The 17568-nt window shown below is 35.7% G+C and overlaps 1 protein-coding gene across 1 annotated transcript; it reads right to left on the minus strand.

The window, feature by feature from the left end:
* Positions 1 to 5071: 5071 nt before the first annotated feature.
* Positions 5072 to 15360, minus strand: LOC123526123 (sialin-like). The gene is made up of 9 exons (XM_053534965.1): positions 15262 to 15360; positions 14737 to 15009; positions 11693 to 11780; positions 10882 to 11012; positions 10088 to 10090; positions 9274 to 9423; positions 8412 to 8544; positions 7192 to 7433; positions 5072 to 6051 (listed from the first exon to the last, which is right to left on the minus strand). The coding sequence occupies exons 1-9, from the start codon at positions 15358 to 15360 to the stop codon at positions 5851 to 5853; spliced, it is 1320 nt and encodes a 439-aa protein (XP_053390940.1). The 3' UTR covers positions 5072 to 5850.
* Between the last annotated feature and the right edge of the window lie 2208 nt (positions 15361 to 17568).

Here is a 17568-nt window from a genome sequence, read left to right on the forward strand (position 1 = left end):
CCTTAGAAGGATTCAATGAGTAGGTTTGAGTACTATAAATTTTCTTATGTAAGACGTAAATATACTGTGGGCGTTGAACGACAATGACATCATAAATATGCTGGACGTATATAGGGAAATCTTCTGATGATTCCTTCCGTAGATGTCTTTACCTCAGGTTTACGGGGAAGTATGTATAAATTGGATTTATCAATTCTAATAGGAGAATCTGCACTATAAAATAGTTAACGTTTTAAAGCTGTTATATCATTAGAAACAACATTCTTAAGATTGTACAATGTAACAGGTTTTTTTCTATTGATTTCGCGGTCGGAGGACAACATCGCCGGGGCTTTTAGCTGATCTGACACACTCATAAGCCCGCCCGCTTAGCTCAATAGGTAAGAGCATTGGTCTACGGATCTCGGGGTCGCGAGTTCGATCCTCGGGCGGGGCGTATGTTCTCCGTGACTATTTGATAAACGACATTGTGTCTGATATCATTAGTCCTCCACCTCTGATTCATGTGGGGAAGTTGGCAGTTACTTGCGGAGAACAGGTTTGTACTGGTACAGAATCCAGGAACACTGGTTAGGTTAACTGCCCGCCGTTACATGACTGAAATACTGTTGAAAAACGGCGTTAAACCCAAACCAAACAAATCTGACACACTCATACAGATAACAACAGTATATAGATATAAATACGCCCTCTACGTATCTGACTTTGATCCGCAGCACATATTGTGACAGGGTACTCTTTTAAGATCTCCTCAAGGTCGTAGTCATTCATTTAAAAATCTATATGTGTTCCAGTTCATAGTATCTTGCGTCATGCTTTCACGATGTTCCTTACGTCGTGGACTGTCAAATTCATAGGTAATTGTTGCGTCCATTTCATCCCTATTTCACTTCAAATTGCTATAGTTTTAGATCGTCCTATTTCCATCTTAACAATATCGATCGCTTGAACTACTAGTGTCACTTGTTTAACTACGGGAAATTTTTCTTCGTATTGTACCTATTGTACCTGTTGTATTGCTTCCCTTTCTTTTTTATCTTTTAACTCGGTCATCTTTCTGAGAAGTGCGCCACTACTTTGAAAACGTGGTAATTTATCATGCTGTCCATTATAGTTACTGTCGTTGCCGATGGTTATAATACAAAGTATACTAAAACGGTTTTAGTATATTTATGTACAGAAAAGGACAATATTGATGAATACGATTATTATGATGATATTAGAATGGACGATGTTGATGACGATCACTTTGAGTATTATTTTTATTACTGACATTGTTACTAATTGCTCTATTTCATCATATTAATGGTATCCTCATTATAATTATGGTGATGACGACGATGAGCTATTAATCATACTGTAAACGCAAAAGTAAAATATGGTGATGATGATGATGATGATAATAATGGTGCTGTTGGTGGTGGTGGTGGTTATAATAATGACGATTAGACTATGCATTTTACTGTACAGTGGGCGATACTTACAGCAACGCTATTTTGACCTCCCAAACGGGAAAAGGTTTAAATTAATGCATTAAGTATAAGATTGTTTCACTTTGTTCCGTATATAGCAATACAATCTTTTGTTTTATTTTATTTTATTTTTAGGTCTGTATTATTAAAGAAATGAATGTTCTTTGCATGAGGCTATTAAATACTTAGATAATAAAATATTTGGTGGCCTTCAACACACTTTGTGCATTTCGGTATGGCTTATTGTATACATAATCATTAGTATACTTTAGGCAGTCAGAGATAAAACCATCATTATTATGTTGAGAATTCGTTGAGCATCTTGATCTCAGACTTTCGGTAGCTGAACTTGCCTAGCACAATGCATTCTCCTTGCATTGTCTAGTGCATGTGTGCTTATCATATTTAGAGCTTCAGCATCATAGCGTTGTCTATTTTTAGTCTATGCATTTTGGCTAAAAATCTATCATTTCATGCTTTATTTCATGATACTTTTATCTCATAAAATATGCCATGATATTTTATTAATTTTCTGTAATGACATTAATATAATAGAGGCCACGGCCTTAACCCATTCAATCAACATTTGTTATTTATTGTCAATAGTCAGAAGCGACAGGCCACTCCTACTGATATATGGTTTAAATCAAGGTCACTTCTCTTCATGGTTAAAACAACATGCCTTTCAGAGAGCGGGCGAGTCTGTCGCTTCTTATATTCATGTCCTACTGATACAATAATTATAAAAATAGTTGTAGCTTTGGTACGAAATCTGAAACAAAAACAAAGGGGCTAAATACAACACACTATATGAAACTTTCCTTACTCTTAGAATTTTGATAGCGGTCCACCAACTGAACAAACTGCCCATTGACGATAGAGACATGGTCTTAAAAGAATGCGGAAATAAATAAGTAGACGAAAGCATTGCACACTGTACAGAACATAACATTAATATACAAACACTGCTACTACAATTAACTGCTAAATTATAAGAATCATGTGGTGCAATAAATCTGACAAGTAATTGTTATTAATGGTATAAAAAAGTGTTTTTAAATGACTTGTGATTCGTTCATGGCCCGTCGTCCGTGCGCCGTCCGTCTTGTACACTTTCTTTAAACAACATCTCCTCAGAAACCATTTGGTTGAAGATGATGAAACTTGGCCTTGATGTTTCTTTGGTGGTCCTCTGTTCAAATGATTTCGCTTGGTTCCAAATAGGCGGCGCCAGGTTTAAAAATATATTTTCTGTAAACGACATCTCCTCCTAAATTGCTGGTCCTGTTTTGAAATAATTTCACACAAATGATCCTTGTGTGACTCTCTACAAAGAAAGTTTAAGTTACTTTGATTTGTCAAAAAACATGGCCTGCATGGATCGTAGTCACTTTTCCCTATATGTACATGGTGGAAACTTGAAAAATCTTCTTATGGAAAACTACTGGCCCTATTATAAAATAATTTTACATAAATGGTCCTTGTGTGACTCTCTACCAAGATTGTTAAAATTATTACGATTCGTTAAAATGAATTGTTTCATAATTATTTCACAGATATTTTCCTAGCATAATTATATTCCATGGGTCATTCTTTTATATAGAAAAGAACAAAAAACCTGTAAGGGCATGTTCTTTTTCGTTAGTTTTCTTGAAAATACTTCATACGTATAAAATACAGTGAAATTATTTTAACTGAATTAAAAATCGCGTTGGAGATCAGAAATTCGGATATCCGTAGTGACATTTTAGACTGGACTTTACGGTTTATACGGCATTAGAATTGTAACTTTTAATTATAAACTCTGCTATTGTAAATAATTGCTGGTTTGTTTTTCTGTTATCTTTAAAATTTAAGTTACAAGCAATTGTTACCCTTTGACTTAACTGTCTAAATAATATTATAATATAGTTGTGGAAGTCTGAATGGAAAGTCTTATTAACTAAGACATTGGCACAAGCAGAATGGAGGAAAAAATCTAAGGACATTTAAATTACTTCAAGATGACTTTGTGAGCGTCTGCGACGTTTTAGGAATACTGCGTTTAAGGAACGTGGATTTCCTTATTGAATATTTATCCTTGCTCCACTTTCCCCCAACATCCGACCCTTTTACCACCCAACTCCATTTTTCTGTATTTTAAAAATATTTATAATGTAATTGTTGTTGGGTTTTTGAAGCAACCCAACGACAATATATTTCCGTTACAGCTTCTTTTTGTTGTGGACCTACTTTGAAATCCATGGTTGTGTTTGGGCTGGGATGCGCTTCCGGAAAATATACCCTTACATTTAATCTTTAGTAACTGAGTATTATGTGAATTTAATTATGGCTTGTAAGTACAGAGCCTTTATGACACAAGATACTTGAAGGTATGAAAACCTCCCTCTGGGGGACATAATATGCATTAAGGCAACAAAAGTTTACCGAAGCGTTAGATATAAACTTCAATTCTGTTGATTTAACAGAAGATGAAAACCAAATGATGATATTTACACATTCTTCAACGTCGGTTTATGATTCTATTTTACTAGTAGCTTACTCTATTTTAGTAATTAAGTAACTCTTGAGAAGGGTCTTTATTAATTTTGGTAACTGTGTTTCTGGTAAGGTAGCTGTGATTAAGGAACGTAGCATTCCCTCTTGAATATTCATCCTTGTTCCACTTTCCCTGTCAACTCCCCCTCCCCTATCTACTCTTACCCCTTCTTCCCATTCTTTCTATATTTTGCATACAATTAAAATGTACTTTTTGGATTTTTGAAGCAACCCGTCTAGATTATTTTTCGTTACGGCTTCTTTTTGTTGTGGGCGTATTTTGCGAATGCGTGGCTCTGAAGCTGTTTGTGTGGTGTTCTGTGCTTCCGAGAAATCTTCCTGTACCTTTAAGCTTTTAGGGTTATCACAATGATTAAGTTCTACTCGAAAAAGATTCCTATTGACTTCGGATCAGTGGCTTAAAGCTGAGAAGCACAGAGATCTTGCTCTATTTGTGGTAAATATATTAGTTACAGCTTTTAAACTTACTCGATGACTCAGCATCTCTTGGAAAGGCTCCTTGTTTTGTTGTGTTAAATTTCGGACAGTACGTCATAAAATATACTAGCTACAGTTTTAAAACTTAACAAAGTGTTTACACACCAGACAAAGACGATTCCTGTAGCTTTCAGGGTCAATAAAACAAGTGTCCATGTTACAGTGACCTGGAAACTGGAAAATATGTCCGGACTTAGTAGCTTCGGCTTTCAGACTTTACACAATCACTGAGTACAACTTGAGGAATCCCCATATTGATTTTGGTGTCAGTGGCTCACAAAATCACAGGGATCCCCACCTGTTTTTACTTTCAATTCAGAATCTTGATACTCACCCATGCACCCTCAGCAACATATACCCCATCCCCCCCTTGCCTCTGTTTTGCACATAACTGTCTGCCATTCTTGTCCTTTCGTCAATCTAAATGTTTGCTATTTAAGTTTGAACGTGTAAGGTCATATTTTATGCAAGATTGTAATTGTGTGAATTTCTGAATCCGAGCACATCAGACTCCGACTGGAATAAACAGCGAACTGATTCAACTACTAATAACCGTACACATGTGGTGTGATAGCAATCAAATTTATTTTTCCAGCACACAACATTATAAAACTTATGGCGAAAATGGTGAACTATTGTTTTGTTTGGTACATAATACAGTTTAACTATTTTATCGTCAACTACAATGAACTTCGTATTAATATACTATACATGTATATGTAAACATACTTGACAGTAATTAATAATTTTTCATTTCAATCCTTCCATTTACACACCAGTTTATAAGTTAATCTATAATTATAATCTTCCCTTTAGTATGAATATAATATTTCATTACATATTTTGCTATTTTCTCGACAGTTAAGAAACAATACTGCACTAAATTGTATTCCATATTTGAACAGATAAGATTGTCGTTTCTCCATGCACTGTGGAACCTTCGTGGCAGTGTAGTAAAGGTCACAGACACAGAATCACTTGCCCGTCACTAATATAGGAGAAACTTTACATGAGGGATAGAATTCTTTATGTGAGGAAGTGCTCCATGAAGCACATGAAAGGTATGTGGTTCTACCAGGGTGCCCTTTTCTTAGAGAGGCACCGTGGATCTTCGTCCGCAAAAAATATTAAATGTCGCTATATACCCATAATACTGCCTTTGTGATGTTAATCCTGACAAAACATTCCCCCCCCCCCCCCCCCCATGTACTGGGTAATGATTACTTTTTCACATTTATACATCCTTTTCACCGGACCAACCCATTCCTGTTGAAATTATTTGTTATTTTGGCAATTTTGTTTGTACATTGTACTTTTTATTATTATGCATGTATACTGAAATCTACATGTGCGTTACTTTCTCGTCATCAGTTTTTACTTCGAGAGTTGCACTTTTATCTACTACGCGAATTTCTTGGTCATCATCCTCATCACGAGCCCAATCCTGTAATTCCCCCGATGCAAATATGATGTAGAATATTGCGCCAAATGTGTAGATTGCAGCCGTAATATAGAATACTGTCTTCCACTGCTCTTTAGTTTTCTTAAACAATACAAACGAAAAAGAAATACACACAATAGCTGATCTTATACTATCTAACTTATGTACACATTTGTAAGAATGAATTAGTTTGTATATACTAACTGAAATTTACTTAAGAATGAAATGGACAAGGTTTTCTCTGTTATATCGTTTCCATAAGTAAAATGAATGGTATTTAGTTTGTAACGAATTTCAAGTTTAGGTACTGATATGATAAAAAGAAAAATAACAAAAAAAAAACGTTAAATGCGAAAGCATAAGAAAAGATAAATACAGTATTTCAATGCTGTACGTAAAAGTTAAATGGCGCCTTGGAGAAAAAACAAGAGCTGTCTGAGGACAATAATGATTGACTGTTCAAGAGCCTTGTCAGATGAATGTATATTCTAATATGACTAGTAATGCTTTAATCATCACAACGATATTATGTTGACGCCACGTCAACGTGATATTTAGCGCCAAGTACGCATCAAGAAATAGCGCTTTCAAATTTCTTGAAATATTTTACTTCATAACATGTTTTAAACGAAATGTCACTTTGCACAAATATTTTGATTAATTTATACACTTACCGAATTAGTTATTTGCTTTGCTGAATAATTCGCAATAATTTTCGCTCGAATTGAATTCTGCCGCAAGATGTATTACCGTTTCCTGTCCTGGTGTGTTTAAACAAATACCTACTACTGGCGCCATGCTTGCGCGAAAAAACAGTTCCATCATATTTCATATAAATTTTACAATAGAGAACATATTAGAATCGAAATAATTTTAAGCAGAACTGTGCTTTATCACTATTTATCCACTGCGCCCTCGTGAAATTATTACGCCCGACGTATAACCGCCCATCGTGTATAAATAGTGATAAAGCACTGTTTTGCTATAAATTATTTCTTAATTAAAGTAAAAAAGGGGGCATAATTTTGTAACATAATAAGTAACCAAAATTGTGCAGTGTGAGTCAGTTTATCTCAGTGAATAAGTGTGTGAAGTTTTAATCCATTTCCACAAGTGATTACTGAGATATCAGCTTACACAGAAAAGCTTAAACCGATCGGGATGCCGACGTCAAATAGTTCTACCTATTATTTGAATAGTCAAGCTAATAGCTTTTTACGTTTAGATAAAATTATTTATTACATCTACTGTTATAAATCCAATTGCCAAGGGTGCGAAGAAACCTGCAAGTGAACCGGTAGTACTAGCAATCCCTATAATGATACCAGCATATCTTGGAGCAATGTCGACAGGATTTACTATAAAACCACTCCCGTACTGGCATCCAGACATAGCCACACCCAAAATCAACATGGCAACTGCAATACCCGGGTTGTCGGCAACATTTCCCATGATAGTAATACCTATTGCCGGTAAGATGTTGCCTTAAAGAAATAAAATAAGGAAACAGTAACAAAGCACTATGTAGAGTCTGTTGTTGTTTTTTTTTTTTTTTTTTTTTTTTTTTTTTTTTTTTTTTTTTTCTGTTGTTTTTTTCCATATATTTCAGAAAGTACAGAAATACGCTATTGTACAAATGAAGCAATGTGACAGAAAAGATATTCAAGCAATTTGTTTTCAAAAACGAAAAGATTTTTCTTGCACAGCGGACTACCGTTTCCGGTGATTTTATCCATGCCGGCAAAACCCATCTGCCCACCGCACCCCCCCTCCCCCCCCCCCCCCCCCCCCCTCCCCCATGCCAGATGACTCTCGTGCTGTTAATGACAACTAGTGGTTCATGCACTGATAATATATTGTTTGTGTAAAAAGCAGGTACCTTGATAGCTTCTCCCCGTTCCTTATAGTATATTTCTCGATTCAAAACACGTTAGTTTACCATTAGAACATAACGTTACGCTACAAACGATAAAACTTAAGTGGAACTTTGTTATTGTGCGTAACGCAAAACATAAGACGTCACTTCTGCTTACGAACGTTAATTTCCCGCGCTTTACTGTAAGAAAGAGTGCTACAAAGAAAATATTTCTACCTGTTATTTGTAAAATACGGTATGCAAGAAAAATAATCTGCCAGAATAAAATGCTAACATGTAGACGATATGCAAGAAAAAATATCAGTCATGTGTTTACGAATCGGATGGAAATATCCGTCGCTCGGCCACCTGCGCATAGGCGGTAATTCGGCAAGCCTCAATACCGCCAAATGCGCATGTGCCCTCGGGACGGATATTGCTATCCGATTCGTAAACCCATGACAGATATTATTAATATGTAATTACCAGTGCTTAAACAGTATCAATCAACTTGATTTCAAAAAGTTAAAGATTTACATTAAATTAAAAGAATGTATACACATATGATCATTGACAACGCGTTAATGGAAAATACGATTTTTCCTACCAATGCTGTTAAAGACTTTCCTTGCTGTTGTAGTTGAAATGTAGCCTCGTTTTCGAAGGAAGTCGGCAAGATGAGCAGACACGTTCCAAACGACCCAGAAGCCAAGATACGGTAGTGAAGCAAGATATCCCGCCTAAAAAAGTGCAGTGCATTATAGCTAGTATATTAGTATATTTATTCGTTGAAGGATAAATACTTTATTCGGCCAAAATATCTCCCCGTTTATTTTTTGTAGGAGAGAGTTATCAAGGGATGTTATTCATCAGATATGTAAGTAAATCTATCTCTGGAACGTTATTTTCTCTTTTGTTCCATTGCAAGGTAGATGTAACAACTTTTATTCAGATAATTATCTTACACAGTACGTTTCATCCCCATCACCATTCTCCGACCTCGCTTCATTCTTTCTACTTCCAATGGTACCACCCCCCCCCCCCACCACCACCCCCACCACTCCCACTTTCTTTATGGCGGAGCTAGATGGTCAAGAAATACAACAACAACGTCTGGACTCTTCCAAGAAATGGACAAAACAAAAAACTATTTCAGTGACAGTCGCTGAAGCTTATCTGCATTTAGCTAAGTACTATCAGCGCCCGTGGCGTTTTTGCGCGTCTTATTTTGTTTGATGTATAATTTCAAAACATTTCGTACATTATATATTTCCCTGCGAATATTTTGTTCAGCAATGGCCATTATTATGTCAATACCTTTTTGAAGAAATGAGTTTCAAGTTGTAAGAGATTGATAGTTATAACTGTGGGATAAAAAAGCACGCAACTGTTTCGTGTAACGTAAATGAAAAACAAAACCTTCAAAACGAATAATTCATAAAGGTACATGTACAATTTGACAAAAATACCTTTTTGCTATCAAATTTTAAAACATCTTCCATATAGGTCGGTATATTGGTCAAAAAGCTGTATGTTCCCCATTCAGCACAAGTTTCTGAAACAATGATTGCCCACACAGGCAGTGATGTAAGTATCTTTGACCATGGCGTACTCGAGGACTGAAATCAAGTCTAGGTAATCAGTAAGTACCAAACATAAATTATAAGGATTACATAATACAGTTTCAGTAAAATGTAGACTCAGCTATCTTTTAATGTCAGTTTTTCAAACAAATATCAACTAAATGTAGTTTTTAAAAACATCTATCCATCACGCTTCACTGATTCTGCTACGTCACAGAAAATTCATGAGACTACACCTAATGTTCTAATGTGCAGTTAGAAATTCGTCTATTATATTTTCCGTGGCAGTTTCTTTTCGTTGTGGGCCTACTTCACTAAAGCGTGGCTCTGAGGCTGAGTTTGTGGGGCTCTGTGCTTCCCACTGGCGCCTGATTAGAAAGAAAATGCCTCTGTACATGTTATACCCTACCCCTAGGTATTCTATAAGAACCATGGTCGTGAACGGGAAAATATACTAACCCATTTCAATCGAGTATTTCATAAACTATAAATACCACACGGAATGACATAACTATGGAGAATGATTTTCCATTCCGTACACATGGTTCAGGTTTTATTCTATGTTATCCGAAAGACAACTATATCGTCATGCTTTCCGTTTTACAGGTACCAAACGTGCAAAACATTACACCAAATCGGGTCTCTAGCGTTTAAATTGCCATTATATATGGCAAGGGTTCCACTAGCCACGACCACCTACCTTCTATAAATAAGGTTTATAGAGCTTACAAACATTACCATCTTCTATATATATATGGTCAGAGATAAATGGTCGAAAGCCAATGACCTTAATTCAGCTTTCAGCAATGTAAATTCCTCAGTCATTGATTTATACGGCTTGAATTGATACAGTAATTCAAATGTAAAAGGATTTTTAATTAGTTGGAATACCTAATAATTTTAATAATGCATACTGAATACGTTTCGATATAATCTTAAATACCAATTCTAATTACCCTAACTCAGTTATTTATGTTGGCAAGAAGCTTTGGGACAATTCACGTAGTTTTATAAGTCATCTCCACATCTGCTGTATCTCCTACCTTTTTACTTATATCTATATCAGATTTCAGTTGTTCTACAATATATTCCCTCTACTTCACAAAGATCCTGGGATGTAACACTGGCGAGTCATACACGAGATACATCCAAGCAAAAACCCATACTACACCAAGAGAACCTACAGACGTGAAATAAACTAATAATATCTAATCACATTTAATGTAAACTTTATCTTGAGTTTAAATGTTTAAATATTTTTTATGATTATCTGACGAACATAAGTCTACACAATTCAATATGTCTAGTTTTATACATATCGTGGTATTTGTGTACATCTAATGGTTATTTCTATGATATCACTATTGTCTTTATACATATGCAACATAGCTTGCAAATATATAAAATATTGACAAGTAATTATGCAGTTACATAATCCATATAGTACTAATTTTAATGGTTTTACTTAAATGGTACTAAGCTATTTCGTAGTTATTGTAACAGCCTATGCAAGAACATATCAGTCTTACCAAATACGTAGAATATGCTAGGCCAACCACCATCGAATCCATCGACACACAGGACACCATTGAGGGAAAATGCTAGCATTACACCAATCTGTGTCCCTGTTTTATTGAATTATCTAATTACCTCAATTAATATTTCCCTGTACATATTTATTTTCTAATTTGACCTTGATTTAATCAACCTGCACCATGAACCAAAAGTCGAGATACAGTTGCCATGAACCAAATGTCGAGATACAGTTGCCATGAACTAAAAGTCGAGATACAGTTGCTATGAACCAAAACTCGAGATTCAGTTGGAAGTCGAAATCACGAACTCGCTTATCCCAAGATTCCTGTATCTCGAATACATTTTAAAGTCCCGTCCCGAAAGCACATGACAAGTCATTTCAAGTCGAACTGCGGTTATCTCGAAGTATAACATTTGATCCCTAGGAATTCGAGATACAGAGTTTTAGACACCTGGAAGTGTTTTGTTTCATCATTAACCTTTCATTTTTTTTTCGAGAAAGCACGCTTCGAAAATTTGGATTTCGTACATGAAAAAGTCCAAATAAATGAACAGTTTTACAAAATACAACAATATATACTGCATATAGTAGTGTTAAATCGGAAAAAATTGGGAAAATGTACTAAATAATAACTGAATGGGCTGCATGATTCTTTAGTAGCCGAATGTTAATTGATTGAAAAAGACGTTAAAAGCTACAAATATTTTTAATTATATTACCTTGCATACCTAACAAAAATATATAATTTAATCATTTAAAACGTCTTACCAGTGTAGACAAAACTTGCAGATGAACTTCTTTGCAACGGAGGTATCCAGTAAGACAACAAAGTCTGCATACACGGACAACCTACACCCTACAAAAATGAATAAACATTCACAAGAATATTTCCATTGCAATTACAAAGAATTACAACAAACTATGTTTCGTTCTTGGCATGCAACCCATTTTTGTGAAAGAAAAACGGACACGGTTTCAGTCAGCAGAAATATGGTTTTAAAGCAGGCTAGATGGATACTGGATAATCTTGTATAAAGATTAATTAAACCTTTGTGTTAAATTAGTGTTAACATTTATGTGGCAAATAGCAGCGTAATAAAATTGAACAATCAGTGTTACCAAATTAACATTACTTATGAATTAAACGGATCAATCTTTGGCAATATAATACAGTTATTGTCTTATGTTGAGGTAAATATGTGTTTTACGGACCTGTAAGAATGATATTGACCCAGGATGCACCTGTAAAAACACAAATTGACCGAAACATAAGTCTATAATTTGTTTTATTATACCAGTATGCCTTTCTCAAATGTACTCATTTGACTAGCCCATATTTCATACGTATAAGTGATATCACAAGAGTCATTACCAAGATCGCGGGTCAATATCGCTCTTTGTGGACCCGAGCGTAACTCTCTTTGGACCAATCAAATGAGCGCATTTGAGAAGGGTATATAATTTAAATCAATAATGCCTTATATTTTGAAAACTGTTGCAGCTACAGATATATATTCAACAAGCGAATATAAGTTATATTTGTTTTATCTTTTGTCCTATTCCGTAGGGCCTTTATGAAAAATATCAAACAGGGAATGCCACGCACCAAAAACGTAGCCTCCTCAAAACGAAACCCCCAGCACGCAGACGCGTGCACCACACACACACACACACACACACACACACACACACACACACAAAGCCAACACATAAGGACAAAACGAACAACACACACGCACACAAAGCCAACACATGAGACGAAACGAACAAACAAAGGAACACAGTGGGGCACCGCCTTGGAACGGTCAGTGGCAAAAACACCACTGGGGAGCTTAAACCGGTTTATGGTGCACCTAACCTCACTCTTACCCCCACCATGTTCCAAAGACATGGGACAGTGTAAATAAAAGTAATCCCCTCCAGGTGAATCTCTTACACACGTAATGGAAACAAAAAGGCATGGCATGTAAAACACAAAAATGCTCGTGTATAAATATATAAAAAAACAAACCTTAAGAACCAAAAACGTATGTACTCAATGCCTTTTCAGAAGACAGAGCAACAAGAGAAACACCCTTAAGGGCCCGACGAAACAGGCCAGAAGACAAGTATCAAAACAGTTCAGTCCTGGTAGGATTTAAAAACTGCTTATCATAGAGTCCTCCCCCTCTTCCGTCAGACGCAATCAAAGAGGGAAGCGTAGTGTCCAACTGTAAACGGGTTGAACACTAAACATGCGGTATGTCTCAAAACAGTTGGGTCGTAACCTCTTTTAATAAAACGTTTGATAATCTTTCCAAATACATTTGGAAAATTACCGTGACCCAAGATCTTACGAAGTTTGTAAACCACATCCCCATAAAAAACGGGTTTAGAAATACCTTCTCGCAGAAGTGTCTTTAAATTACTATTGAATTTTAAAACTAAATCAGAATTACGATAATAAAATTTAGCAAAATATTTACGCAATTTGTAATAACGGTAGCCTTGCTGAAGAAGTTTACCTGTAATATATTGATTACGTTCATTGAAATGCTTGACATGACTACACGCTCTGGCAAACCGAATTAATTGAGAAATATATACCCCATAAGATGTAGCCTCAGGTACATCCCCATCCAAATGGGGAAAATTTACAATACTAAAATTAAAATCATCCCTCTTGTCATAAATATGGTATGTATAAAATTGTCATAAATAGAGAGATGTAAATCTAAAAATGAAGCATCAGTGTCCGAATTGTTAGTTTTAATTAACTGAAGCTCCTTAGGATAAATAGTACCCACCAATTGACCAAAAAACGGATTATCCATATTAAGAATATCATCTAGATAGCGTGATGTATTATTAAATGCAGTTATAATATCTGCCTGCGTATCTGGAGAGAGGCTCAACATAAAGTCTCTTTCATAACAATATAAAAACAAATCTGCGACAAGGGGTGCACAATTTGTTCACCAACAACTTGTCTAAAAACTGCATTCCCAAACCTGATGTAAATGTTGTTCAATAAAAAGGAAAGGGCTTTACAAACTTCGTCACAGGTCCACATTGTATAATGTTTAATAATAAGCGTAAATGGTTTCTCAGGTTGTCTTTGTTTATATATATGTTCAAGAGTATTTTCATGAATTAATTGGCATGTCTATAGTCCAACGAATTTGTTAGTTATTCGTCTGGTGGGGATAATTGTTGTGTATAATAGAGTCCCGCCGCTTAAGCCGCTGCTAGGGAGCGTGAGAGGTGTTGCACAGTTCATTACCTCTCTCATGAACAATCAACCGGAGACTGCATTTATTTTTCTTGGTTGCTTTTTTTGCTTCCAAAGGATCATTTTACAGATTTTATTAACTATCACAACAGCAAATTTTAAGTGCCGTTTGGCGGCTGTAAAAAGTCTCCCGTACTTGGATGAAGTGTTCTTATATTTTCTGGTCTTTTGTGATCATGGAGTCTATTCAACAGGTGTGTAATAGAGTTCCGCTTAAACAGGTGCTAGGGGGCGTGAGAGATGTTGCACATTTTATTACCTCTCATGCACAGACTCAGGCAAACCGATTCTGCTATTATTCTCCTTGGTTGCATTATTCTTGGTGGTGTTGCGGGTTTCATTGCCTCTCGTGAGCAGATTCGGTCAGGCCGGGTCTGACGTTGTTCTTCTTGGTTGCATTCTTTCTTTCCAATGGATCTTTTTACAGATTTTATTTCCAAAGGATCTTTTTACAGATTTTATTATTTATATAGCATGAAAGGTAGGAGTACAAAATTATCTAGTAATTATTTGGTACGCAGATATTCCTACTGGTTCTTACCTGACATAGTCCAGTGAAAACACGTATAACTATAAGCACAACCACACTTGTCCTCGCAGCTAATGGTGTGAGTAATGTTGCAACAGCGCATACAAACATGCTCCAGCCGTACAATTGTTTTCCGCCATATCTTCCCGCAAACCAACCGCTTGGTAATAGTGTTAGCGCATATCCAAGATAAAATGAACCAAGTATAAGCCCTTGAGTTTCTTTGTCCCAGTCAAACCTATCATCTTGGTCTGATAACTTTACCTGGACTCGTATTGTAAATAAAAATCGTATTTGACAATATTACGATAATCACCAATTTGAAAATACAGAAATGCTAACTAACTTTCATGTATATCATTTCCATATCGCCTTTGAATATATTTAGACAAATGGTGTCACATTTATATGAAATTAATAATATAATATATAATAATATAATTAAAATGCTTTTAAATAGGATCAGATAAAAATGTTATAATAGATCAAAATTTTGCTAGAAGATATTACAAAAGTAGCAACTGGTACACAACAAACCTCTGGCAAATCGCTTTCGGAATCATTCCCACCGGCATTGCTTGTGTTATTCTCAGGTCCTGTCATACATACAATTGCAACACTCATGGTTACCCGCATGGCGTATAGATTCATAAATCCAAAGAAGCCGATAACGATAAGTACAAAACGGCTTGAGCACCAGAACGACTCTTATAATCATAAAAATATAAGGCAAAATTATAGTCCCTGGAAAAATGTCAAACTCAGGAGGCCATTCATCGCAGCCAACAACAAAGACGAGCTCAAGTAAAAAGATAAAGCAGAAGGAATGCGTCAAATACAATAAACAATATGAAAGATACCAATGGGTATGTGGTAACAAAGGGGAAATGAAAGAAAAGAGGACAACCTCACACTTAGCAACTTAGTAGACTAGCGGCAGTGTTACGTTTTCAGTCTTACAGTCAAGCAACTTAGCAGACTAGCGGCAGTGTTACGTTTTCAGTCTTACAGTCAAGCAGCTTAGCAGACTAGCGGCAGTGTTACGTTTTCAGTCTTACAGTCAAGCAATTTAGCAGACTAGCGGCAGTGTTACGTTTTCAGTCTTACAGTCAAGCAAGTTAGCAGACTAGCGGCAGTGTTACGTTTTCAGTCTTAGTCAAGCAACTTAGCAGACTAGCGGCAGTGTAACGTTTTCAGTCTTACAGTCAAGCAACTTAGCAGACTAGCGGCAGTGTTACGTTTTCAGTCTTACAGTCAAGCAGCTTAGCAGACTAGCGGCAGTGTTACGTTTTCAGGCTTACAGTCAAGCAGCTTAGTAGACTAGCGGCATTGTTACGTTTTCAAGTCTTACAGTCAAGCAATTTAACAGACTAGCAGCAGTGTTACGTTTTCAGTCTTACAGTCAAGCAGCCTACGGTTAGCAGCCTGGCATCCCACACGTTGTCTTGTCAAGTAACTGAGATCAGACTGAATGGCTGGTTTTCTCAATATTTCTGGGCATAAACATTCAAAAACAGGGAAACTCCACAGGTCGCTCAACACGACAAAAACGAAAATGTTGCAGGCTAGGTTTGGTCGAGTCGTATTAAATGAATTAAATGCTTTAAAAGCCTAGTAGCATATCAGAGCCCTTTATATTCATCACTGCAAGTCGTTTATGTCAGTAATGTGTCAAACATGGATTCAGATCAAACTGCACGGTTAATATGGCAGCTTCGGAGAAAAAACTTTCAAGGCCGCACCTTCGCAAAATGAAAATGTAGACATTAATTTTCAAAGGGACTGGGAAGCCCGGGTGAACATCAGCTCTGAAACTTCATGCAGTTCATTTTGAGACATAACTTGATGAACTAAAAGTAAAGTATCTTATATGTACATTTTTCAGTGTTTATGAAACAAAGAACATTCAGATAACTAAAACAATAATACAGCTAAACTTGCTTCAGAAACCTCGTCTACTAAGAGGCAACTTGCATTAAGCTTTTACCCGATAGATACTCTTTTAACAAATCTATACATTACCCCATAGATACTCGTTTTAACACATCTATAATTTACCCCATAGATACTCGTTTTAACACATCTATACATTACCCCATAGATAGTCGTTTTAACATATTTTACTACACTGATAGTTTAAATGCAAAATAACAATAAGATATATCAGAAATGAAGCCCGCAAAAGTATATTTGTAAAGTTTAAACTGTCACTAAAAGATCAATATCAGAAAAATTTGTGGTTATCATTTAAAAATATTGGTAATTTTCACTTTAATTCAGGATGCATTTTCTGAAAATCACATTGACTTTATATATAATAAGGGAGCTATTGATGGATGGACAAGTACACAGGTGACCCAAAAGCATGTTATTGCTTGCATTCTAACATTCAATTATGGCAAATTATGTAAAAGTGAGACATTAATTGGAGTTTAGGTCAGTGTAATGAAAGGTGTGGTTACCATAATAACCATTAAAATCCATAGATCACTTGTGGAATTTATGCTAATTGACCTGGACCCCTTGGAAGTGTGTTTATTGTGCACAGCTGTCAAAACAAAGCAATTAGGGTGTTGTTTGCATCATTTTTGATGGTATAGACCAAAATATTTTATAGAAAGTGTCTTTGATCAATGCTTTTTATCAAAACATCATGTAATTAATTAATTATATGATCTATGAAGTTCTGTAAGTTTGGTCCAAGTGTAGATTTTAATGACTGATTAGATGATTTTATTTATTATGAAAATCCCTTAATATAATCCTTTCTAGTCTTTCATTTACCTTCAATTAATAAAATTGTCCCATTGCAACAGTAAAAATATTTCTTTTTTTTGTAATATC

Source organism: Mercenaria mercenaria, unplaced genomic scaffold (genome assembly GCF_021730395.1).
Source record: "Mercenaria mercenaria strain notata unplaced genomic scaffold, MADL_Memer_1 contig_4320, whole genome shotgun sequence".
NCBI lineage: Eukaryota > Metazoa > Mollusca > Bivalvia > Venerida > Veneridae > Mercenaria > Mercenaria mercenaria.

Excerpts from the sequence above, each read along its gene's own strand:
- LOC123526123 (XM_053534965.1), bottom strand. The coding sequence starts at position 15,360 with ATGCGGGTAACCATGAGTGTTGCAATTGTATGTATGACAGGACCTGAG. Across the intron at positions 7,434-8,411 it reads GAAAGTCTTTAACAGCATTG|GCAACATCTTACCGGCAATA; the intron begins GTAGGAAAAATC and ends TATTTCTTTAAG. Across the intron at positions 6,052-7,191 it reads TTGGATTTATAACAGTAGAT|AAAACTAAAGAGCAGTGGAA; the intron begins GTAATAAATAAT and ends GTATTGTTTAAG.